General features: G+C 36.5%; 2 protein-coding genes across 3 annotated transcripts in view; one reads left to right on the top strand and one right to left on the bottom strand.

Annotated features, from left to right (window-relative positions):
- The window catches only part of LOC106082147 (synaptogyrin), a 43,292-nt gene extending 42,616 nt beyond the window's left edge, over window positions 1-676 (top strand). For both annotated transcript variants that reach the window (XM_059369442.1, XM_059369441.1), the window contains one exon: window positions 119-676. In XM_059369442.1, the coding sequence (XP_059225425.1) occupies window positions 119-162 (44 nt within the window). In that variant the 3' untranslated portion in view covers window positions 163-676. The remainder of the gene's footprint in view (window positions 1-118) is intronic.
- Window positions 677-9,257: 8,581 nt separating this feature from the next.
- LOC106082151 (procathepsin L) lies at window positions 9,258-21,514 on the bottom strand. Its single transcript, XM_013244498.2, has 3 exons — window positions 21,447-21,514; window positions 10,051-10,407; window positions 9,258-9,981 (listed from the first exon to the last, which is right to left on the bottom strand). Exons 2-3 carry the CDS (start codon window positions 10,386-10,388, stop codon window positions 9,270-9,272), a joined length of 1,050 nt encoding a protein of 349 aa, XP_013099952.1. The 5' UTR covers window positions 10,389-10,407; window positions 21,447-21,514; the 3' UTR covers window positions 9,258-9,269.
- Window positions 21,515-25,097: the final 3,583 nt, after the last annotated feature.

The following is a 25,097-nucleotide window of genomic DNA, read 5'->3' as shown; positions in this document are numbered from 1 at the left end:
CTTCACGCTCCGGCCACTCCGCCCCCTCTGCTCCGTATCCCTTGATAAAAGTTATTTCTTATAATAAAAATGTGAATAAATGTGAATACATGTGATTTTTTCTAAAATTTTTTGCCAGGCATGGAACAACAAAACATGGAATATCAACAACCCACCTATTAGATATCATTTAAATAAAAACAAAACAACTAAAAAAAACTATATAAGCAGATTTAATATTTATAAATATATTGTAATTCTCGTTTTGTAGACAAGTTTAACCTAAAAAAAATCTAAAAACAAACAAAAAAATAGATACAAACTACAAATGATTTCATAAAGTATATATATACAATACATATACACACACACTGAGAAAAATAAAATTAAACTATATCAAAATTAAAAAAAATATATATATATATATATATATATATATTTAAAAACAATTGGCGCTCAAATTGGAAAATGAAAAGAAGAACTAACAGCAACTAAACTTTGTAAACTTGAACAATACAGAAAATACACCGAAATGATACATATTTAACAAAACCAAAAACAGCAACAACAAAGCCCCTCTAACAAAACACAACTGAAGACAACAACAACAACAAATGAGAAACACAATAAAACTGTAATAAACAATACATATTATATATAAATATTTAATAATAATAAATATATATATAAAAATATATACACTTGCATATATACACTGAAAAAAACAAAAACAAAAACAATATAAACTATGGTCTAGGTTTAAAAACACGCCCATATAAGAAAAAACCAAAACAAGAATGTTTAAAAGTTTCCTTATTTTCAATGGAATCTCTCAAACGCTTCAGCTTTAGATGACAAACAAGACAACAAATAAGTTAAAACAACAAAATATATTGAAAAACATCAACAAACAACAATAATAATATTAATAATATTTTGTATTTTAATAAAGATCATTATAGAAATTACAAAAAAAAAACAAAAAAAAAAATTTATATATATATATGTATCACAAATCCATTCTATACTAGATGTACTCTTGTATTGCATTGAGATGATTTAGACACCAGACACTCAAATCATTTTTTGTGAAGAAAAATGTTAAATGGCTTCATGAAATACTTAAAGAAAAAAAACGCAATTGTGTTTAAGCCAACTTGTTTTTTGATTTTAAAGGTTTTTATAAAACTTTGTAGTAGAAGAAGCAGAAAACACAAACAATATGTGAATTAGTAACTTCTGATGTTTGGAGATCGTTTCGTTTTGAAAACGTTTAATGGCAAAGAGTTTTTGTAATTGATATGAAATTGATGGCTTGTATTTAAATGTATGGCTTGAATAGTTATTTGTTGATTGGATATTGTATATTAAAAAAAAAAAATTATAATAAAAAAAAAACCTAAACCTACACAAGTATGAAGAAAAAAAACACAACCATTATTTATAAAACTATTTAATAACTCAGGTTATATTTAGTGAAAATATTAGTGATTATTTTTTAAGAATTTTATTGTTAAATTAAATAATTTAAATATTATTAAAAATTTGATTTTATTTAAAAATTATTTTTTTATTGTAATATGGCAACCCTTAAAATTCCTTTAAGAAGTCTTTAGTCTTTCATTAGGAAGACTTTTTTTTAGGAAGACAAATTTTTAATCTATTTTCATCTTTATGTCGATGAAATGTATGATGAGAAAGTTTGTAATTATATTTTAAGAATTCCGTTGTTAAATAATAATTAAAATTCTAAGATTTCTTTTATTTAAAAAAAAAATATTATATGGCAACCCTAAATTTTCAGTTGATTAAAGAGAAGAGAAATTTTTAGTCTATCTTAAGGAAGACTTTTAGTCTTTAGAAGATGATGTTAAGTCTACTTTCAACGTAATTTTGATGTTTTTTACAATATGGCAACCCTAAATTTTTTATACTCAATGAGAAAGGCAATATTAACACCGGTATTAACAAAACTTAATGTAGATTTGAAATAAGTTTTTTTGACAGATTTCCCTTATAAAACTGTCAAATAAACCTATTATAGGACTCCATTAAGTTTTGTGAATACGGCCGTAAGTCTCTCTTTAGAAAAAATTGTTCTTTATATGACAATTTGAAGTCTATTTATGTTTATTTAAGAAGAAGAAAATTTTTTGAAAAAAAATTTTTAAAGAAAATTTTTTGAAGAAAACTTTTTGAAACTGGGCAACTCGAAATTTTCGTTTACGCAAAAAAAAATTTCTCTTTTTTTTACTCAATGAGAAGGCCAATAGTAAATCTCTCTTTAGAAAAATTACTTCCTTATATGACAATTTGAAGTCTATTTGTCTATTTATGTTCATTTAAGAAGAAGAAACATTTGTTTTGAAATATGGAAACTCGAAATTTTCGATTACGCAAAAAGAAATTTCTCAATTAATGAAAAAAATCTGTATTTTCATTAAAAAAATATTTTTGCAATTTGGCAACCCTAAATTTTCTATCAACCAGGAAAAAATAAAGCTTTAGTCTCTTTAAAGATTATAATTCTCATTCTTAATCTAATTTTACCTTGATTAATATGGCAACCCTAAACTTTCCGTTACGCAAAAGAATAGCAACCTCTTGTACCTATTTGTCTTAAGGCAAAAATTTTAAAGAATTGTAGAATTTAAATTTTTTTTGTGATATGGCAACCCTAAAACTTTTGTCAACCAAGAAAAAGATAAGTCTTTCGTTTATAAAGACCCTTTTCTGTGTCTTATGTTATCTTGTGTGTCTAACTCTAGGCCACTTGGCATCCATCTTCAATTTGACTTAGATCGGTCCAGTTTTGGATATAGCTGCCATATAAACCGATCCCTCGATTTAAGGTATTGGGCCCCATAAATGGAGCATTTATTGTCTGATGTCGGCGAAATTTGGGACAGTGAGTTGCCCTAGAACCTTCGACATTTTTCTGCAATTTGGTCCAATTCGGTTCAGATTTGGATATAGCTGCCATATAGACCGATCTCTCGATTTAAGGTTTTGGGCGCATAAAAGGCGCATTTATTGTCCGATTTCGTTGAAATTTTGAACAGTGAGTTGTGTTAGGCTCTTCGACAAATTTTGGTCCAGATCGGTCGAGATTTGGATATAGCTGTCATATAGACCGATCTCTCGATTTAAGGCTTAGGGCCCATGAAAGCGCATTTATTGTCCAATGTCACCGAAATTTGGGACAGTGAGTTGTGTTAGGCTCTTCGACATGTTTCTGTAATTTTGTCCAGATCGGTTCAGATTTGGATATAGCTCCCATATAGGCCGATCTCTCGATTTAAGGTTTTGGGCCCATAAAAAGCTCCTTTTATTGTCCGATGTCGCCGAAATTTGCCACAGTGAGTTGTGTTAGGATCTTCGACAAATTTTGGCCCAGAACAGTCCAGATTTGGATATAGCTCCCATATAGACCGATCTCTCGATTTAAGGTTTTGGGCCCATAAAAAGCTCCTTTTATTGTCCGATGTCGCCAAAATTTGCCACAGTGAGTTGTGTTAGGCTTTTCGACAAATTTTTGGCCCAGATCGTTCCAGATTTGGATATAGCTGCCATATAGATCGATCTCTCGATTTAAGGTTTTGGGCGCATAAAAGGCGCATTTATTGTTCGATTTCGTTGAAATTTTGAACAGTGAGTTGTGGTAGGTTTTTCGAAATTTTTCTGTAATTTGGCCCAGATCGGTTCAGATTTGGGTATAGCTGCCATATAGGCCCATATCTCGACTTAAAGTCTTGGCCCCATAAAAGGCACATTTATAATCCGAGAGATTGAAAAGGTTGCGTAATGGACAAGCGAGCGTTGAAGAACACTTGCGTAAGACAAGTGTTGATATGCCATCCGGGTCCGGGGATTTATTTACGTCTAGATTTTCAAGAACCCCTTTAACTCCACGAGTTTGAAAAAATATTTGGGGCATGATGCCAGATACATTTTCGATTGAGGGGAGTGGTTGATTGCTATCCGGCAGGGAAGAGTTCCCTGCAAATATATCAGCCAACAGGTTAGCATTGTCAACCGGGTCAGTGAACGTTTGATTGTCCTTAACAAGAGTTGGCATAGATGAAGAATTCTCTTTTCACGAAAGACCAAAAGCTTTTACTTCCTCGTGTAGAAGCAAAAACCTTAGTACGCAGATGCTGTTCGCAAAGAGATTTTTCGCGCCTAAGCACATGGGCACACGAAGATCTTGCCTGTTTGCGCAGCAGTTCAGTATTGGCATTTAAATCCAAGCTCCAGTTCCTGAATGCCACCTCTTTCGATCTGTCGTCTGATTTAGCCGTTATAGTCTTAACTGGAATAAATGTCCTCATTCCATTTAAAATTATCTTCTCAATCATTTCAGCAGTAACATTTATATCGTCATCTAGAAAACTTAGTTTCCAATTGAAATGCTGAAAGAATCCATTGAGCTCAGCCCAACGTGCTTTTTCGTATAAAAATATGGACCGCTTCGGGACTGGGGAGCAAGCAGTACGAAGAGCAGAATACGAAATACAGAATACTGATATAGCTCTTATATAAACCGATTTCGGATCTTGACTTCTTAAGCCGCTTTGGGGCGCAATTCTTATCCGTTATGGCTGAAATTTTCCAAGAGGGGTTTTTATGACTTCCAACAACTGCGCTAAGTATAGTTCAAATCGGTTTATAAGTAGATATAGCTGTCATATAAACCGATCTCGGATCTTGACTCCTTGAGCCTGTAGAGGGCGCAATTATTATCCGATTTAGCTAAAATTTTGCACCAGCTATTTCATTTTTATTTTCAACATTTGTATTATGTATGGTTTAAATCGGTTCATAACCTTATATAGCTCCCATATAAACCGATCTGGGGTCTTTACTTCTTGAGCCGCTAGGTGGGCGCAATTATTATCCGATTTAGCTAAAATTTTGCACCAGGTATTTCATTTTTATTTTCAACATTTGTATTATGTATGGTTTAAATCAGTTCATAACCTTATATAGCTCCCATATAAACCGATCTGGGGTCTTTACTTCTTGAGCCGCTAGGTGGGCGCAATCATTATCTGATATGGCTGAAATTTTGCATGAAGTGTTTTGATTTGACCATCAATAACTATGCCAAGTATAATTCGAATCGGATCATAACCTTACATAGTTCCCATATAAACCGATCTGGAGTCTTTACTTCTTGAGCCGCTAGAGGGCGCAATCATTATCTGATATGGCTGAAATTTTGCATGAAGTGTTTTGATTTGACCATCAATGACTATGCCAAGTATAATTCGAATCGGATCATAACCTTATATAGTTCCCATATAAACCGATTTCTGATCTTGATTTCGAGAGCCGCTAGAGGGCGCAATTATTAACCGATTTGACTGGAATTTTGTATGACGTGTTTTGGTTTGACCACCAATTACTGTGTTTAGTATGGTTCTAATCATTTCATAAACTCATAGAGCAGAATACGAAAAAGATGCCGAAACAATGCAGTGATCGGAGTGATTAGTGCAACTCTGGTTTTTGAGTATGTTTAGTTGGCGATATTTGTCATTGTTTATAATGTACACACACAATCAAACATCGTTGATAGATAGTGCACTTCGCGAGAAAAAATTTTATTTAGCTGTTTGCTGTACACTACCTTGTTTAATATGTCTTGAGATATACTATCAATTCTTCGCAGCAAGAGAACCTCTGTATAGCCAACTAAGTTATAAAGGTCTCTTTCAAAGTAGGGGCAATCAAAGGCTATTACATGAAGACTTATCACATCTGTATCGATGCTATTTGATGTGTTTTGTAGTTTTGGTTCAATTTGTAGATGGTATTGCATGTAATCGCATAGAGGGCGCTGGAGGTTTGAGCCTCTTGTTGTTGAAGACTGATATGGCTTCAACAATCAGTTTAACGTTCTTTAATGTTGCTAAACGAATTGATGTTATAAAGCTGCAATTTAATGCGATTAGTCTTCAAATATTTAAGTTGCTTATGTACGAAAAGAAATTTGTTAGCTTTTCTAGTTTAATTATGTTATTTAATAAAGTTTTAGATTATTGTTAAGTTTTTTTTTATATTTAAATTATCAATATAGCTCAATAGTTGAATATTAAAATTTAATTTACACTAAAAAATACATAAATATATATATATATATTAATTTATATAACCAGCATTTGAACAAGGCTTTATGAACACATATAGGAATTTAATAAAAACAAAAACAAAACAAGGAACAAGAGAAAAACCCATAGTAGTATTACTCAAAGATTTTATAAATAAATTTCAAAAGAGAATTGTACACTCATTAAACAAACACACCCATTAAAAACAAAATTCTCAAAACTCTCACTCCATCCATGCCAGACAAAAAAATACCTATCTACAATCCATACATATATCACCAATAAGGAAATGTAAGAAATCAAATACAGTAAATACATCAAAAAAAAGAACAAGTATGAAGAACAAAACTCAGCCCTTGATCTACCATTTGAACAAAAAATGCCAAAAAATAGAATGAAATTCAAAGAACATAATTATATCGTTTAGCCAAAAATTGGCATTCCCCAGATATCACAAAAGAGAAAAAATCATGTTAACCCTATGCTAAAACTAAAGCTACAAATCCTAAACAGTGTGAAAAATCTCTGTTACATTAAGGCCTACATAACAAACTTCATACATGTTATCAACAAAAATACTTCAATACAAGAACATAACACTTATACATACAAAGAGAAGAAATATTGAAGTCTATATAAAAACACCCCAGACAAACACACACACACACACAAAGCCCATATTAACATATATATATTTATATAATTGTCTATTTAAGTAGTAAATGTGCGCGTTTTTTTTTTAGAGAGAAAAAAATTATAAGAAAAACAAAATGAAAACTATATGAAATACCTAAAAACAATAATAAAATACAAAAGTAATAAATGAAATGTAATGTTATTCATAAAAAAGGAAGAAATAAATAATACACTATAATAAAATAATATTATAAAAATTTAAAAAAAAAAACAAAGAATTGAAAGAATAAATACAAAAAGCAAAGAACAAGACAACAAGTATAACTTTAAATTTACAAACGAAAAAAATGAGAGTAATACATAATAGCGTATAAAAAAGCATAAGAAAATACATACTACATATGTTTGGTTGATTAATTATTTGAAAATAAATAAAAGATAACAATAACAACAAAAAAACACATTTGAAAAAATCATTAAATCAAAAAAAAGTCATTGTTTTTTTAAGGGTTTTTCGTAAGGTTTGAACTGTTGAGTGGAGACGATGTTTTGTTATTTCGCTTCGCAAGAATATTCTATAACTCGTAATACGAGGGTTGCCTTTTATATAACCGAATTGGACAATCCTTGTGTTGCAATCTGCAAACTGACAGCTCTATCCATTCCAACATTCCATTAACTTCTCTCCGATTCAATTTTAAGCTCAATGATAAGGGACCTCCTCTTTAAAGCCATGCCCGAACGGCATACCACAGAGCGACACCTCTTTGGGAAGAAGTTTTTACATGGCAAAGTATCTCAAAAATGTCGCCAACATCGCTGAAAAAATTTTTTGATGTTCTCGCCAGGATTCGAACCCAGGCGTTCAGCATCATAGGCTGTCAGCATGTCAGCCTAACAAGTAAAAAGGCTTTAAGTTCGGCTGGGCGGAACTTTGGATACCCACCACCTCGGGTATATATGTAAACCACTTTTCGTCAAATTCCGATATAGCTGACTTATAGCAGCTATATCGAAATATGTCTCGATTTAGGCGACATCCGACAATAAATGCGCCTTTTATGGGTCCAAAACCACCATAAATCAAGAGATCGGTCTATATGGCAGCTATATCCAAATATGGACCAATCTGTGCTATATTGCAGAAGTATGCCGAGGGGCTTAACTTAACTCACTGTCCCAAGTTTCGGCGACATCGGACAATAAATGCGTTTTTTATGTGCCCAAAACCTTAAATCGAGAGATCGGTCAATATGGCAGCTATATCCAAATCTGAACCGATCTGGGCCAAATTGAACGAGGATGTCGAAGGGCCTAACACAACTCACTGTCCAAAATTTTAGAAAAATCGGATAATAAATGTGGCTTTTATGAGCCTAAGACTCTAAATCGGCGGATCGGTCTTAATGGGGGCTATATCAAGATGTAGTCCGATATAGCCGATCTTCGAACTTAACCTGCTTGTGGACAAAAAAGAAATCTGTGCAAAAGTTTCAGCTCAATATCTCTATTTTTAAAGACTGTAGTGTGATTTCAACAGACGGACGAACGGATGAACAGACGGACAAACAGACCGACGGAAATGGCTAGATCGTATTAGATTTTTACGCTGATCAATAATATATATACTTTATAGAGTCGGAAATGGATATTTCGATGTGTTGCAAACGGAATGACAAAAAGAATATACCCCACCCTTCGATGGAGGATATAAAAAATGGTTAGCAATTTTTCAAAAAATTGCGCAGCATGTTCGTAATCTACTCTCTTATACCTTTTATTTGATACCCATATTGCTTATGTTAACAGGGTTCAAAATTCTCAAGATGCCGTGGGTCCTTCCCGGGTCCAATTTTTTGACATTTTGATTGTTTTGATTGTTCTCGCTTATACCTTGCCTTTGATACCTATATTGCCCAGGTTAGAGCACTTCCGGCCCCCTGGAGGGTCCAGGGTCCTTTGCCCCAAAAACGGACATCAGATTCGAGTTCCTGGGTTCAAATCACGTCTGCATAACAAATTTCAGCGAAATTGGAAGAGCGCCCCATAAAGTACAGTTTTGCCTCAGTTTCCGTCATAACTGGCTACTGAACTGATACTCTCAAGAAGAAGCAACTGAATATTAGATCACATCGAACCGGTTACCTGAAATGTCATTTATGATGATCCCACTAAACAGAGATGCCAGACGGAAGCTGTCTCATAGGTTATAGAGACGACATTTTCAAATGTCATGACTTTTAGCCTACGTGTGCTGTATATGAAAATAAGTAAAAGACTTTCGCCGGTATTCATAAAACCTAATGCAGATTTGAAATAGGCTTATTTGACAGATTTTTTTTATAGAACTATCAAATAAACCTATTTTAAGGCTTCATTAGGTTTTGCGAATAAGGCCGTTCGGCTTTATTAGACTTTTTAGCCTCACTTTTATTTAAAGTAAAAAAATATAATTCAATAAATTTAAAAATCATCACATCACAAATTTTCTAACTAAAACTAAATTTCTTATTACAAAAATAAAACAACAACAAAAATCTCCTATAGAATGGGGAAACTGCATTCAGTGGCAATGCCACAACTATTTTTATAACGTGGCAACTTGAAGAAACCATTCTCTCCCCAATTGGCAGAATAGGAATTCTTCACAATCCAATAGTCACGGCCATATTTGCTACCATAGCCCACAACCAGCACTGAGTGATTGACTTCACCCTCATTGCAGGCATCATCATCATAAATGCCACCAATATACTGCTCAAACGAGGAAGTATCGGCATTAATGGAACAGGCCACCGGACCCAGGGTGGCTATAACTTCACGCATTTTCTCCTCATCGCCAGGCTTGATGCGGGCATAATCACGTATGTAGACACCTTTATCTGTGGTTTCATTACGTCCGCACTCAGGATTTTCGGATTGGATATAAGGATAACGATTGGCCACCGAAATGCCATGGTCGCGTATATACTCGAAGGCATACTCCTGAAAACCACCATCACAACCGGTGGTGCCATAATCCTCGGCACAATCTACCAGATTTTGAGCTGACAGGGGCACCAAGAGTCCGGTGCGGCGAAATAGATGGCCCTCCAGGGCACCCACGGTGGCAAAGGACCAACAGGCACCACATTGGAAACCTTGGAAATCGGGAGGCGTAACACCACCCAATTCACGCCAATCGAAATGTTCGGGTAAATTCAGATTTTTCGATTTCGAGGTAACAAAGTTTACATGAGTGGAGGTTAGGTTTCTAGAGGAAAATCGAAAAATGTGGTTAATTGTGTTTATTTATTTTTTTAGTATATTTTGTAGGACTTACTCTCCAGAAAAGCTAATTTTGGATCCATACAACTTGCTAACCTCATCATGGGTCAAATCTGCCAAGGTATTTAGGTTCATGGTAAAGGAGGCTTTATTATCTGCCGCATTTTTATTGCCCAAGTCCACATAGGCTTTTTTGGCTATGAACAGAGATTCACGCAATTGACGTTCCTTGGGATCAATGTAGACTTTGCCAGTCTGCCTCAAGAAGTCATCAAAGTCTTTGACATTACTGAGCTTGGGGAAAATTTGTGACTGGGCCATAGACAAGGGGCAGGCTATTAGCACAATTAGCACGCATGATACACTCAAAGCTTTAAAGGGCGTTGTTAACATTTTGTTGAAGTGGCTCAATCTATGGAAGAACATACCATACAAAAAAGGTGTTAAAAATCTGTATAGGTCTCTTCGCAATGCTCCAATAACGTTCAATCATAATCATTAGTTAAACGTTGTAACATTTTGAATGGCTTTTGTTAATCATCCCCTACCCCTTTCGACTAGTATATCCGGTTATTGTGTTGTGACACTTATGTTGTAAAACATTCGAATGTCTTCTCTTGGGATTAATTAGTTTTTTTTTGTGGCATTTGGTTGAAATTTGTAGGCAATATAATGAGGTCTACTTAAAAAATTTATGTTAAACCAATTAGCATGTGGTTTATGTCATTTTCAATGACACCAATCAGCATAACAATTTCTCTTATGGCTCTGAATAAATTATGCTCTTACCATATGATGGCTTACACTGAGAAGATTTTTGCTAACAGCAATAAAACGCAAGTAAAAAGGCGTTAAGTTCGGCCGGGCCGAACTTTGGATACCCATCACCTCAGGTATATATATGCCACTTTCATCACAATCCGGTGAAAAATGCATATTTTATGCCCCCATAGCAGCTTTATTGAAATATGGTCCGATTCGACAAGGATATTGAGTAGTCTCATAACAAGTCATTGTATAGTTTTGTAGATCAAATATTGTTCTTTTTGGTAGCCATATCTAAATATAGATCGATCTGAATTATATACGACACGGATGTCGGAAAGTCAAACATAAGTCACTGTGTCAAATTTCGGCGAAATCGGATTATAAATATGTCTTCTATGGAACCAAGACTTTAAAACGAGAGATCGGTCTATATGGCAGCTATATCCAAATCTGAACCGATCTGGGCCATATAGAAAGGGTTGTCGAAGAGCCTAACACAACTCACTGTTCCAAAATTTCGGCGAAATCGGAAAAATAAATGCGCCTTTTATGGGCCCAAGACCCTAAATCGAGAGATCGGTCTATATGGCAGCTATATCCAAATCGGGACCGATCTGGGGCAAATAAAAGTAGAATGTTTCAGGGCCTAACTTAAATTACTTTTCCAAATTTCGGCAAAATCGAACAATAAATGCGCCTTTTATGGGCCCAAGACCCTAAATCGAGAGATCGGTCTATATGGCAGCTATATCCAAATCTGGACCGATCTGGGACAAATTAAAGTAGAATGTTTCAGGGCCTAACTTAAATTACTGTTCCAAATTTCGGCAAAATCGAACAATAAATGCGCCTTTTATGGGCCCAAGACCCTTAATCGAGAGATCAGTCTATATGGCAGCTATAGACCGATCTGGACCATATAGGACACGGATTTCGAGTGGCTTAATACAACTCGCTGTCCCAAATTTCGGCGAAATCGGACAATAAATGCTCCTTTTATGGGCCCAAGACCCTTAACCGAGAGATCGTTCTATATGGCAGCTATATCCAAATCTGAACCGATCTGAGCCATATAGAAGAGGATTGTCGAGGGGCCTAACACAACCCACTGTCCCAAATTTCGGCAAAATCGGACAATAAATGCGCCTTTTATGGGTCCAAGACCCTAAATCGAGAGATCGGTCTATATGGCAGCTATATCCGAATCTGGACCGATCTGAGACAAATTAAAGAAGAATGTTTCAGGGCCTAACTTAAATCACTGTTCCAAAATTTCGGCGAAATCGGTCAATAAATGCGCCTTTTATGGGCCCAAGACCCTTAATCGAGAGATCGGTCTATATGGTAGCTATATCCAAATCTGGACCGATCTGGGCCAAATTGAAGAAGGATGTCGGGTGACCAAACATTACTGACTCTCCCAAATTTCAGCAAAATCGGATAACAAATGTGGTTTTTGTTGGCCTAAGACCCTAAATCGGCGGATCGGTCTATATGGGGGCTATATCAAGATATAGTCCGATATAGCCCATATTCGAACTTAATATACCCCCATTCTTCGGTGGTGGGTATAAAAACACTTTTTTTTAGAAAATTCAATGTTATACAGCCCATATCGACTTGGCGCCCGATCCCAAAGCTTATAAACTTTCATGGGCTCAAGAAGTCAAATTGGGGAATTGGTTTATAGGGGAGCAGTATCAGATAATAGACCGATTTGGACCGTACTTGGCACAGTTATTGGAAGCCATTAGAGAACACCATATGCAAAATTTTAGCCACATCGGATAAAAATTGCGTCTTCCAGGGGCTCAAGGAATCAGAACGGCAGATCGGTTTATATGGGAGCTATATCCAAATCTGAACCGTTATGGCCCATTTGCAATCCCCAACGACCTACATCAATATTAAATATCTGTGCAAAATTTCAAAAGGCTAGCTTTACATGTTCGACCGTTATCATGATTTCGACAGACGAACGGACGGATATGGCTGGATAGAGTCAGGATGTCGAGACGATCGAGAATATATGTACCTTATGGGGTCCTAGATCAATATTTCGAGGTGTTTCAAACGGTATGACTAGATTAGTAAACCCCCATTTTATGGCGGTGGGTTTTAAAAAAGCTTTTGAACGTCTATCTGAAGCAATATACCCACATATATGGAAACATCAAAGGTAAATTTTGATCAGCAAGAGGAAAGCTAGTCCAGAATCGCCATCGTCATACTGACCACTAAACAAAAAAATATTTTTCAGTGGCTGTTATCCCTTTACTAATGCTGGCTATATTTTTGAGGTATCTTGCCATGTTAAAACTTCTTTAGCAAGTGATGTCGCTATGCAGCACACCGTGCGGACTCAGCTTAAATAAGGAGGCGCCTTAATATTGGGCTTAAACTTTAATCGGACTACACTAATTGACATGAGAGAAGTATCCCTTATTCCTTAATGGAATATTCATGGGAAATTTAATAGTAATAGTAAAATCGAGGAAGCAATAGGCGGAGGAGGAATACTCACAAAGCGGCAGAAGGCATATCGGCCCGTGGAAGTGAAAAAATGGCGCCTAAAGGACATAGTTGATGTAGTGTAGTCAACCAACGGCTATACATAACAGCAGATATAGGGTTGCCTGTAAAGTGATTGCGGATTTTTCATATAGTCGGCGTTGACAAATTTTTTCACAGCTTGTGACTCTGTAATTGCATTCCTTCTTCTGTCAGTTATCAGCTGTTACTTTTAGCTTGCTTTAGAAAAAAAGTGTAAAAAAAAGTATATTTGATTAAAGTTCATTCTAAGTTTTATTAAAAATGCATTTACTTTATTTTAAAAAATCCGCAATTACTTTTTGGGCAAACCAATATCATCCTGTTTGCAACGTTAAACTTCAAGAACGCTTTCTATAACCTCAAAAGACTTTATACAGGCAACGAAGATGAACTTCGAAGTGCCGTAGTGTCTTATGAGGACCATGACAAGCTGTTGGAGAGAGAGTGCAAACTCTTCTATACACACACCGTGGGTATGGGAACCTCCGGGTTCCTCAAGGTTCCACATTTAACCGGAACTATGAAACATCAGCTATGATAGGATACTTGGGAAGGAGATATCAGCAAATACATTTCGACTTGGTATGTCTCGAAACACTACGCGGCAATAAAGTCCGAAAAGATAAATATTCAATCGGGAGATTATTGACAAACATCAAAAGACTGCTACCACATAGGCGCAAGTTCATAATGGTAAATGCAAATTTTGCCCATGAGCATTCCACTAAGGAACAGGGGCAAACTTCTCACATATCAATGAGTGCAGTCCGATTCAAGTTTAAGCTTAATGATAAGGGGCCTCCTTTTTATAGCTGAGAAGTTTTACATGGCAAAGTACCTCACAAATGTTGCCAGCATTAGGAGGCGAAAACCACAGCTGAAAATTTTTTCTGATGGTCTTGCCAGGATTCGAACCCAGGCGTTCAGCGTCATAGGCGGACATGCTAACCTCTGCGCTACGGTGGCCTCCAAAGCTCATAATGGTAGACTTCAAAATTATCCTCCTATATGGAAGCGAGAAATGGAGGAAATTTTTGCAGGTTAGGAAGGGGTCTCCCTACACAAAAACAACAAAAAACAATTTCAGCGGTGATTATCCCTTCCTAATGATGGTGACATTTGTAAGGTACCATGCCATGTAAAAACTTCTCCCAGAAGAGGTGTAGCATTGCGGCACGCTGTTTGGACTCGCCTATTAAGAAGAGGCCCCTTATCACCGATCTTAAAACTTGCACTCATTAATATTTGAGAAGTTTGCCCTGGTTCCTCAATAGAATGTTCTGAACAAATTTGCAGGAAAAAGCAGCTTTCGGTACGAAGACCGGCTTTCTAAGATCTTCTGCCATGGAAATCGATAAAAGTGGCCCTAACGGACAAAGTCGATGCGCTGAAAGCAGGCTAATGACCAAACTACCATAGTAGACCTATCATGCTGCTGATTAGGATGGACGTCATGAATGCCTTCAAAAGTATTGAAAACTACCTTTTTCCAGAGGATAGAGTACTTAAACTACCCATTCCCAGAGGATAGGGTACCAAAACTTCCCTTTACTTGAGATAAGGATACTAAAACTACGCTTTCCTAGAGGACATGGTTCTAAGCCTACCTTTTCTCAGAGGAAATATTGGGTTGCCCAAAAAGTAATTGCGGATTTTTCATAAAGTCGGCGTTGACAAATTTTTTCACAGCTTGTAACTCTGTAATTGCATTTTTCTTCTGCCAGTTATCAGCTGTGACTTTTAGTTTGCTTTAGAAAAAAAGTGTAAAAAAAAGTATATTTGATTAAAGTTCATTCTAAGTTTTATTAAAAATGCATTTACTTTATTTTAAAAAATCCGCAATTACTTTTTGGGCAACCCAATAGTACTAAACCTTCCCTTCCCAGAGAAAAGGGTACTAAACTTATCCTTTCCCACAGGAAAGGGGACTGAAACTACCCTTTTCCAGAAAATGTATACCAATACTACCCTTTCGAAGAAGAAAGGGTATTAAATCTGCCCTTTCATAGAAGAAACACTACTAAAACCCTACTAAAACCCCTTGCCCAGAGGAAAGGCTACTAAAACTAGCCTTTCCCAGTGGAAATGGTAGTAAGCCTTCCTTTTCCCAGAGGAAAGGGTACTAAAACTACCCTTTCCCTAAAAATGGATACCAAAACTACCCTTTCCCTGAAAAATGGATACCAAAACTACCTTTTCCCATAGTAAAGTATACCAAAGTACCCTTTCTAGAGAAAAGGGTATTAAAACTAGCCTTTCCCAGTGGAAATGGTACTAAGCCTTACTTTTCCCAGAGGAAAGGGTACTGAAACTACCCTTTTCCAGAAGAAAGGGTACTAAAACTACCCTTTCCCTGAAAAATGGATACCAAAACTACCCTTTCCCAGAGGAAAGTATACCAAAACTACCCTTTCCCAGAGGAGAAGGTACTAAAACTACTGATTCCCTGAGGAATGGGTACTAAAACTACCCCTTCCCAGAGAAAAGGGTACTAATACTTCATTGAGTTCGAGTCAGGCTTAAAATTCCTAAAGTTGTTTTGATATCGTGTTTTTTTTTTTTTTTTGCATATTTAAGGGAAATCCGTTGTGGAATTTTTCCTATCAAATATTTCAACAATTTGTGAATGATAATAGCTTTGGCTAAGGTGTACGCTACCCACATTATGAATATTCGAAAGTCTTAAATGCAGTTATGCCAGTTAACTAACTTATTTTCATCACATTATTTATTCTTTGGTAGCATAATGTTAATCAATATTTTATTTTGAAACGTTTTTATGCAAATTTCCTGTTTTATATCCATTGGACCACATTTCATTGAATATTATGTTAATCTTCCTTAGTAGGTGACGTTTTAGCCATAATTGGAAATTGTTAATTGGTTATCACCAACACGTGTTTATTAATCGAACTAATTATACTAATAATAAGTAAACGTTTTTCTTCTTTTTAGTGATTGCCATTAACGGAAGGAAGGCTTCCTTCCAGCGAGTTAGATGTAGGATCGATCGGAGTAGAGAACATTGAAACTGTAGTATACTTAGTAGTATGTAAGTGTGGCTTAAGCTACGTTACATTTTTAATCATAGGGTCTTCTACGTCTATTCCCCAGAAAGAAGAGGAAACTGGAAAGAATTGTGTGTGAGCAAATCGAGATCTCGTACATCTGTTAACAGATACAGATACGAGTAGTGAGCTTAGTTTATGGAAAGAAGTTTTTTTTTCCCAGCTGCTGGTATCCGATTGTGGCGGCGATGAGGATACCACAGAACTTATACCTGATGATAGAGGTATAGAATGAATAATGCCTAATCAGAGAATGTGGTTAGGCTTACCAGCAGAACTATCTAAAACCGAAGGCGATTCGCTGGCAAGACGTTTGCTGAACAGTAAAACGGCAAACTAATGATTGAAATCTCAACATAGTATCTGCAGAACAAAAGAAAGACGGCAGGCAATATGCTGATAGAGTGAAGGTTTGAAGTAACGATTTTTGCAGAAGCTGTGAGGACGTCGAGGAAGAAGAGACAACAGAACATCTGCTGTGTGTGTCTGTCCTGCTCTGCCAGTCAGAAAGAGTTCCCCTTTAGGTTCTCGTTTTTCTGAGAGCTTGTCCGATTCCCAGAAGAAAGGATACTAATTCCACCCTTTCCAAGAAGAGAAGTAATTAAGCTACACTTTCCCAGAGGAAAGGGTAAAAAAGATACCCTGTAACTGAGGAAAGGGTACTTATGCCACGCTCTTCCGAAAGAAAGGTAATTAAGCTACCCTTTCCCAGAGGAAAGGGTACTAAAACTACCCTTTTCCAGAGAAACGGGTATTAAAACTGCCCTTTCCTAGGGGAAAGGGTATTTAAACTACCATTTCCCAGAGGAAGGGGTAATAAAACTACTCTTTCCAAGAGGAAAACATGCTAAAACTACCGTTTCCGAGAGGAAACTTTCCCTTCCCAGAAGAAACTACCCTTTCCCAGAGGAAAGAACCATTGCCAGAGGAAAGTACCTCTTCCCAGAGGAAACTACCCTTTCCCAGGGGAAACTACCATTTCCCAGGGGAGACTACCGTTACCCATAGGAAATGGTTCTAAGACTAACCTTTCCCAGAGGAAATAGTACTAAAACTACACTTTCAAAAAATTACCGTTTCCCGGCGAATACTACACATTCCAGAGGAAACTACCCCTTTCCAGAGGAAACTACCCCTTTCCAGAGGTAACTGCTCCTTTCCAGAGGAAACTACCCTTTCCCAGAGGATAGGGTTCCAAAACTACTCTTTCGCAGAGGAAAGAGTACTAAAACTACCCTTTCCCAGAGGACAGGGTACCAAAACTACCCCTTCCCAGAGGAAAGGGTGCTAAAAATGCCCTTTGGCAGAGGAAAGGGTACAAAAGCTACCCTTTCGCAAAAGGAACGGGTAGCAAACTACCCTTTCCTAGAGGAAAGGGAACTAAAACTTTTCTTTCCCAGCAGAAAGAGTACTGAAACTAGTCTTTCCCAGAAAAAAGGGTACTAAAACTACCTTTTATCATAGGAAATGGTTCTAAAACTACTCTTTCTCATAGGAAAACGTACTAAGACAACCCTTATCCAGAGGAGAGTGTACTAACACTACCCTTTCCCAGAGGATATGGTACCACAACTGCCCTTTTCCCGAGGAAAGGTTACTAAAACTACCCTTTACCAGAGGTAAGTTTTCTAAAACTACCATTTCCTAGAGGTAAAGGTACTAAAACTACCCTCACCTAGAGGAGAGGGTACTTAAACTACCGTTTCCCAGAGAAAAGGGTACAAAAACTACCGTTTCCCAGAGAAAAGGGTACAAAAACTACCCTTTCCCATAGAAAAGGGTATTACAACTACCCTTACCCAAAAGAAGGGGTATTAAAACTACCCTTTATCATAGGACAGGTAACCAAAGCTACCCTTTCCCAGAGGACGGGGTACTAAAACTACCCTTTCTCAGAGGTAAAGGTACTAAAACTATCTAAAACTAGAGAAAAAACGTACAAAAACTACCCTTTCCCTGAGGAAGGGGTAATAAAACAAAAACTACCATTTCCAAGAGGTAAAGGTACTAAAACTACACTTTCCCCTAGAAAAGGGTACTAAAACTACCCTTACCCAGAGGAAAGGGTATCGAAACTACCCTTTCCCAGAGGACAGAGTACCAAAACTACCCTTTCCCAAAAGAAAGTGTGCTAAAACTACCCTTTTTCAGAGGAAAGGGTACTAAATTTAATCTTTCATAGAGGAAAGGATACGAAAATTATCCTTTCCCAGAGGAAAATGTACTAAGATTACCCTTAGCCCGAGGAAATAAAACTACCTTTTCCCAGAAGTAAGGATACTAAAACTACACTTTCCCAGCGGAAAGGGATCTTAAACTGCCCTTTCCCAAGGGTTAGGGTACTTAAACTATCCTCTCCCAAGGGTAAGGGTACTAAAACTACACCTTTCCCAAAGTGTAAGGGTACTAAAACTACCCTTTTCCAGAGGAAACGGTACTAAAACTACCATTTGCCAGAGGAATGGGTACTAAAACTACCCTATAGAATATAGAACATCGGTTGTGCGTCTGTCCCGCTCTGCTTGTCAAAATAGATCCAATTTAGGTTCTCATTTCATTGAGCACTTTTTTGATTTAGCGGATGTGAATATTTGCAAGTTGTTGGGGTTTTTAAAGAGGTCTGGATGGTTCAACGGTAGGAACTAGAAGACGTCTTCCTTCTCTTGTTCCTGGGGTATCACAGTGGTCTAAGTGAGTCTGTCAGTCTCTGAGACTTCCATTTAACCCTAACCTAACCTAACCTTATGAACCTACACGCCAGTTCTTGTCCCTTCTCCAACTTCTTGGCACCTTTCCCTACTTTCTACAGCTTTCCACCATGTTAGTGACGAATATGCCAGCACTAGTTTTACAATTGTCATGCACATTAGGGTGGGTTTGGACCAAAAAACTCACCAATTAGTTATCAATATCGAAATCTATGATGGATACCTAAATCTAAAATTAAAATAAAGCTTCTGTTTTTTTTCCACAGAAACATTCTATTTATCACTTTTTAGACTAAAGGTGGGTTTTAAGTTCGTTTTTTACAGTTTTACCTCAAACTACTTGGCCACAAAATTGGATATTCGTTTTCTACTCACCACAAATACCTCTCATTTGAGTCCCATATTGGGTCAAATAACCCATTTCACGTATCTTTAGGAGGAAAACCGTCACCTAGACTTGAACGCAAATTTTAATGTCATATTCGTAATCTACTGCCAAATAACTTTCATTTGATTCCCATATAGCCATGGTCGGCTAATATGCCCATTTGGGGGTATTTGGAGGTGGGTGACCTCCCATTTCTTGGACCTAATGTTTTATGCCATATTTGTAATCTACTGCCTAATACTTTTCATTTGAGTCCCACATTGACGTGAACTTCGAATATATCTGTTTAGAAGAGTTTTGGGGTTAGGGAGGCCAGCTGGGTACTTGGACCCAAATTTTAATACCATATTCGTTTTCTGGTCTCCAATACCTTTCATTTGATACCCTTGTTGTGCCCATCGGACCATTTTCGGATATGGGTGGCGTTTTTGGGGTAAGGTGAAGGATCCGCCTCCACCCGATATCTAAAAATTATGTAGCCTATTTTTGCCTTCCAGATCATTCTACACAATCTATGCAAATCGGTTCAGCCAAGTATCATATAGTCATAATGGGTCTAATGGCGGTTTGAGTGGTAGCGTGACCCTCTGCACTTCGATCTGATTTTGTATGCCATATTCGAAATCTACTCCCGAATACCTTTCATTTGAGCCCTATATTGACATGAACTTCGAATATATCTGTTTATAGGAGTTTTGGGGTTGGGGCGGCCCGATGGGTACTTAGACTCAAATTTTAATACCATATTCGTATTCTACTCTCCAATACCGTTCATTTGATACCTATATTGTCCCGATCGGTTCACTTTTGATTTTGGTTTGTGTTTTTGGCATAAGTGGGAGGGTACGTCCCCCTACCGATACCGAAAAATTATATAGCCTATGTTTCCGTCCAGACCAACCTACACAATATGCGAAAATTTCGAGAAAATCGCTTCTGCCGTTTTTCAGTCTACACAAACCGAGTCTCATATATGCGTGATTGGCTAAAGTGCCCATTTTGGTCGTTTTTGTGGGGGTTGGGGTGACCCTATATATACTTCGATCTGATTTTGTATGCCAAATTCGTAATCTACTCCCGAATACCTTTCATTTGAGCCCCATATTGTTAAGGACGTCCAATTTGTCTGCTTTAAGGAGTTTTGGGGTTAGGGCGACTTTCTGGGTACTTGGATCCAATTTTAATACCATATTCGTATTCTACTCTTCAATACCTTTCAATTGATATCCATATTGTCTTTATCGGTCCACTTTTGATTTTGGGTGGTGTTTTTGGGGTTATGGTGGAGGGTCCGCCCCCTTCCGTTATCAAATTATAAAGCCTATTCCAAATTTTTGACCATATTCGTAATCTACTCCCGAATACCTTTCATTTGAGTCCCATATTGTCATGATCGTCAAATAAACCTATTTTAAGGGGTTTTGGGGCTGGGGCGGCCCTCCAAGTACTTGGACCCAACTTTTATTATGAAATTCGTACTCTACTCTTGAATACCTTTCATTTTAATCCCATATTGTCCCGATCGGTTCACTTTTATTTTTGGATAGTACTTTTGGGGTAAGGGGGAGGGTCCGCCCCCCCTCCCGATATCAAAAAATTATATGGCCTATGTGTCCTTCTAGACCAACTTACACAATTTGTGAAAATTTCAAGGTAATTGGTTCAGACATTTTTGAGTCTATACGGAACAAACAAACACAAATTGAATTTTATATGTAAGACAAGGAAACACTTTTAAAAATTTTCAATAACCATTAAAACACCGTCTTCAAACTTAATAACCCAATTTAAAGAGTTTGCCATTTGTGTTCCTTTTTTTTTTGTAATTAATTGATAAATTTCCATTTTCTCGTTTGGCCTTTAATCTATGCCATCTTGACTAACTCTCATGAATGTATAAACTTCATGATTGTCATAATGTTTTCAAAAAATTCATATTTCAAATTTCAACTCTTGCACAACACACCTTCTCTTTGTATAAAAAATTTCAAATTGTAGCAAAAATAACCACAACTATAGACAAACACCAATGATCATAAAAATCCAAAATTTAATCCAATAAGACGACTACCCATGGGCAGGGTTAAAGCGCGACTAAACTCGACTTAAGTGGTAGGGGAGATTTTTATAGAAATTTTCTCAAATGGAATAAAATTTTTTTGAAGATTTTTTTAAATATTAACTATAGTCAGTCCGTCCATAGCGCTTTTAGTGTTTAACATCTTTCCAATTATGATGCCGTTCTCTTTGTGGTTCGCTGTTTTTTGTAATCAATGTAAATTTTTTTGTTTTTGGGATTTCGTATCACATCCGCTGCCTGTTAAGCAGATGCAGATGTCATAGACTTGTTTTCAGTTTTCATTTCGCGTTGATTTTATTGTGGATGCGCCCCGAATCTATGCAGCATCTGTTACGTCGCCAAAGGTCATCATGGTCTTTGTTGGATGGGTTGGTTGCGTTTTTTTTTTTTTTTTGGCTTTGATTTTTGAGAAAATTAAAACAAAAACAAGAAAACCTCCTATCGTGATACCCAACCACTCAGCCAGCCGTGCGTACGTAGTATATCGACATGTGTGTGCACATAATTATGTATGTTAATGGCTTTATACGAGACATTTATCAACCGTTGAAATATTTTGAATGAATCTGAAATAGATATGGACATAGACATAGACACACAACTGAACGTTGATGGTTACTATTGGCTATTAATGGGCCAGTAAATCATTCGTTTGCGAAAAAATGATTTGAATGTTAAATGTTTATTGTCAACCTATCAATAGCATCGATAGTTTTTGGAGTTTGGGTAGGGGAGGGGAGGGAGTAAAGTTAAGGGAATAAGGCGAGGAGATTAACAAATCAACAAAATGTAAAACAAAATTGAAATTAAGTAAGGAAGATACTAAATTTTAATCAAATTTTCCTTAAAGAAAAAAATCCAATGAAATATTTCCTAATGATACAATTTCAACAAAAATTTTTAATTTAATATTCAATAAAAGCTGAATTTTGATGACATCTCTTGATTTGAATTTTAACAAAATTTTCCTTTAAGAAAAAATTTCCATGAAATATTTCCTAATGATACAATTTCAGTAAAAATTTTTAATTTAATTTTCAATAAAAGCTAAATTTTGATGACATCTTCCGATTTGACTTCTAGAGCTCTAGCGGCGAAAATATTATCCCATCGGGCGAAAAATTTTGGACGCCATGTTTTGTTTTGGCTACTAACTTTCAAACCAAATATGGTCAAAATCGTTCTAAACAAAAAACTTAAATTTTTGTTTGTTTCTCTTTCGAGACGAGCTGAATGATCGAAGATGCAAATGGAAAAGGAAAGCCAAAGGTAGCAACACACACCAACCACTATGTGACGCGTTTCGTCTTTGGTTAGAAGACTTTTTCAACCATATTAGGTGTGATGGCTTCATTGCGAAAACGCATCTATTATACAATTTTCGCAATTAAATACGATTTAAATACAACATACCAACGCACGGCCCTTGAAGCCATCATCACTAATATGGTTGAAAAGTCTTCTAACCAAAGACGAAACGCGTCCCATAGTAGTTGGTGGTTGTGTGTTGCTACCTTTGGCTTTCCTTTTCCATTTGAATCTTCGATCATTCAGCTCGTCTCGAAAGAGAAACAAACAAAAATTGTAAAATTTAATGATCTCGCCCTAACAGGCAAAAAAAAAACTTGAAAAAAAAATAAAATGTTTGAGAAATTTTTACGACAAACAAAACACTTTTATCTCGAAGTTTAGCTTTTATTCTAACCGTGTAACGTTTCACTTCAAAATATCAAACGATAGCCATTAAAGGAGTATTATTGAACGTAACTAACTTTGTTTAACGTAAACCCTTTAGCAGCTTCGTCTACGTTAAAAGGACTTTTCTTTTGCTGTAAAAGGAAAAACACTTTAATTGCAAAAGTGTTTCGGTAGCCGCAAATGATTATTCGTGTACTGGACCAATACTTATTCTCTTGTGTCTCTCCTACTGAGCGTACACAAGTGGTTGGCAAAATACACACTCTACTGCTCATTACTTTATACGTACACAAGGAAATAATTCCAAGCAGACCCATGGGCATGCAAATAATTGCAATTGTGTGCTCGTCACTGGTCACATTCACATTCGCACACACAACATATTTTCCTGTTTTGTTTTGACTGAGCAAAGAACAGTCAGTATATTGAGCAGCTCGGTCGACTGCAGGGGGTAAAATTTTTCTGTACAAAAATTCTGGTATTTCCAATGACAAAATTCATTAAAGCAACATACAAATATCTGCGAGGTACAAGAAAACACAACGGAAATTTCTAAGGCACATACATTGTTTGTTAAAATTTACTCGATGAATAAATATCCATCACAAAGTAGTTATTTAAATGTGCGAAAACAACAACAATCATTTTTTCTATTTATTGCATAACGAATGTAGCAGATTATAATACAAAACCATAATGGAGTTGTGCGAAAATGGAGGGCTTATAATATATTTGTGTATCATTACATCGAAATAAATCCAATTAAACTGATAATAAATGCGCCTTTTATGGGCCCAAGATCGGTCTAAATTGCAGCTATATCCAAATATGGATCGATGTGGGCCAAATTGAAGAAGGATATCCACGGGTCTAATGCAACTCACTATACCAAATTTTGGCTAAATCGGACAATAAATGATTCTTTTATGGGCCCAAGACCATAAATCGAGAGATTGTTCTATATGGCAGCTATATCCAAATCTGAACCAATCGGGGCCAAATTGAACAAGTAAAAAGGCATTAAGTTCGGCCGGGCCGAACTTTAGATACCCACCACCTCGGACATATATATGTAAACCCCCTTTCGTCACAATCCGATGAAAATTGAATAATTTAGGCACCCAAATTCGACACGGCCATTGAGTGGTCTTATAAATATAAGTCACTGTTGAATTTTGTTTTTCAAATTTCAACAAAATTGGGGAATAAATAAAGCTTTTATGAGCTTCAGACCCTTAACCAACATATCGATCTATATGACAGCTATATCTAAAAACAGTCCTACTTTTACCATATTTGGGTCGGATGGCGTGTGGCCTAAAACTACTCACTGTTTCAAATTTCAACAAAATCGGGGAATAAATAAAGCTTTTATGGGCTTCAGACCCTTTATCTGTATGGAGCCTATATCTAAACATAGTCCAATCTGAACCATATTTAGGACAGTTTTCGGGAGGCTTAAAATAAACAACAGTTTCAAATTTCTGCGAAATCGGTTAAAAAATAAAGCTTTTATGGGCTTCAGACCCTTTATCGGGAGATCGGTCTATATGGCAGCTATATCTAAATATAGTCCGATCTGAACCATACTTAGGTCAGATGTCGGGAGGCTTAAAGCTACTCAGTGTCTCAAATTTCAGCAAAATAGGATATACAATAAAGCATTTATGGGCTTCAGATCCATAATCGGCAGCTCGGTCTATATAGCAGCTATATCCAAATCTGGACCGATCTGTGTCATATTGATGACAGATGTCCAGGGGCCCAATCTAACCCACAGTTCCAAAGTTTGGTGACATCGGACAATAAATGCGCCTTTTATGGGTCCAGAGATCAGAG

Source organism: Stomoxys calcitrans, chromosome 5 (assembly GCF_963082655.1).
Source record: "Stomoxys calcitrans chromosome 5, idStoCalc2.1, whole genome shotgun sequence".
NCBI classification, from domain to species: Eukaryota; Metazoa; Arthropoda; class Insecta; order Diptera; family Muscidae; genus Stomoxys; species Stomoxys calcitrans.
The sequence above is the reverse complement of the archived record's forward strand: the minus strand, read 5'-3'. Positions and strand labels throughout refer to the sequence as shown.

Bases quoted from the DNA above. Each gene is read 5' to 3' on its own strand.
- LOC106082151 (XM_013244498.2), bottom strand. From the start codon at position 10,388: ATGTTAACAACGCCCTTTAAAGCTTTGAGTGTATCATGCGTGCTAATT. The intron at 9,982-10,050 runs GTAAGTCCTACA...ATTTTCCTCTAG, and splicing joins AAAATTAGCTTTTCTGGAGA to AAACCTAACCTCCACTCATG.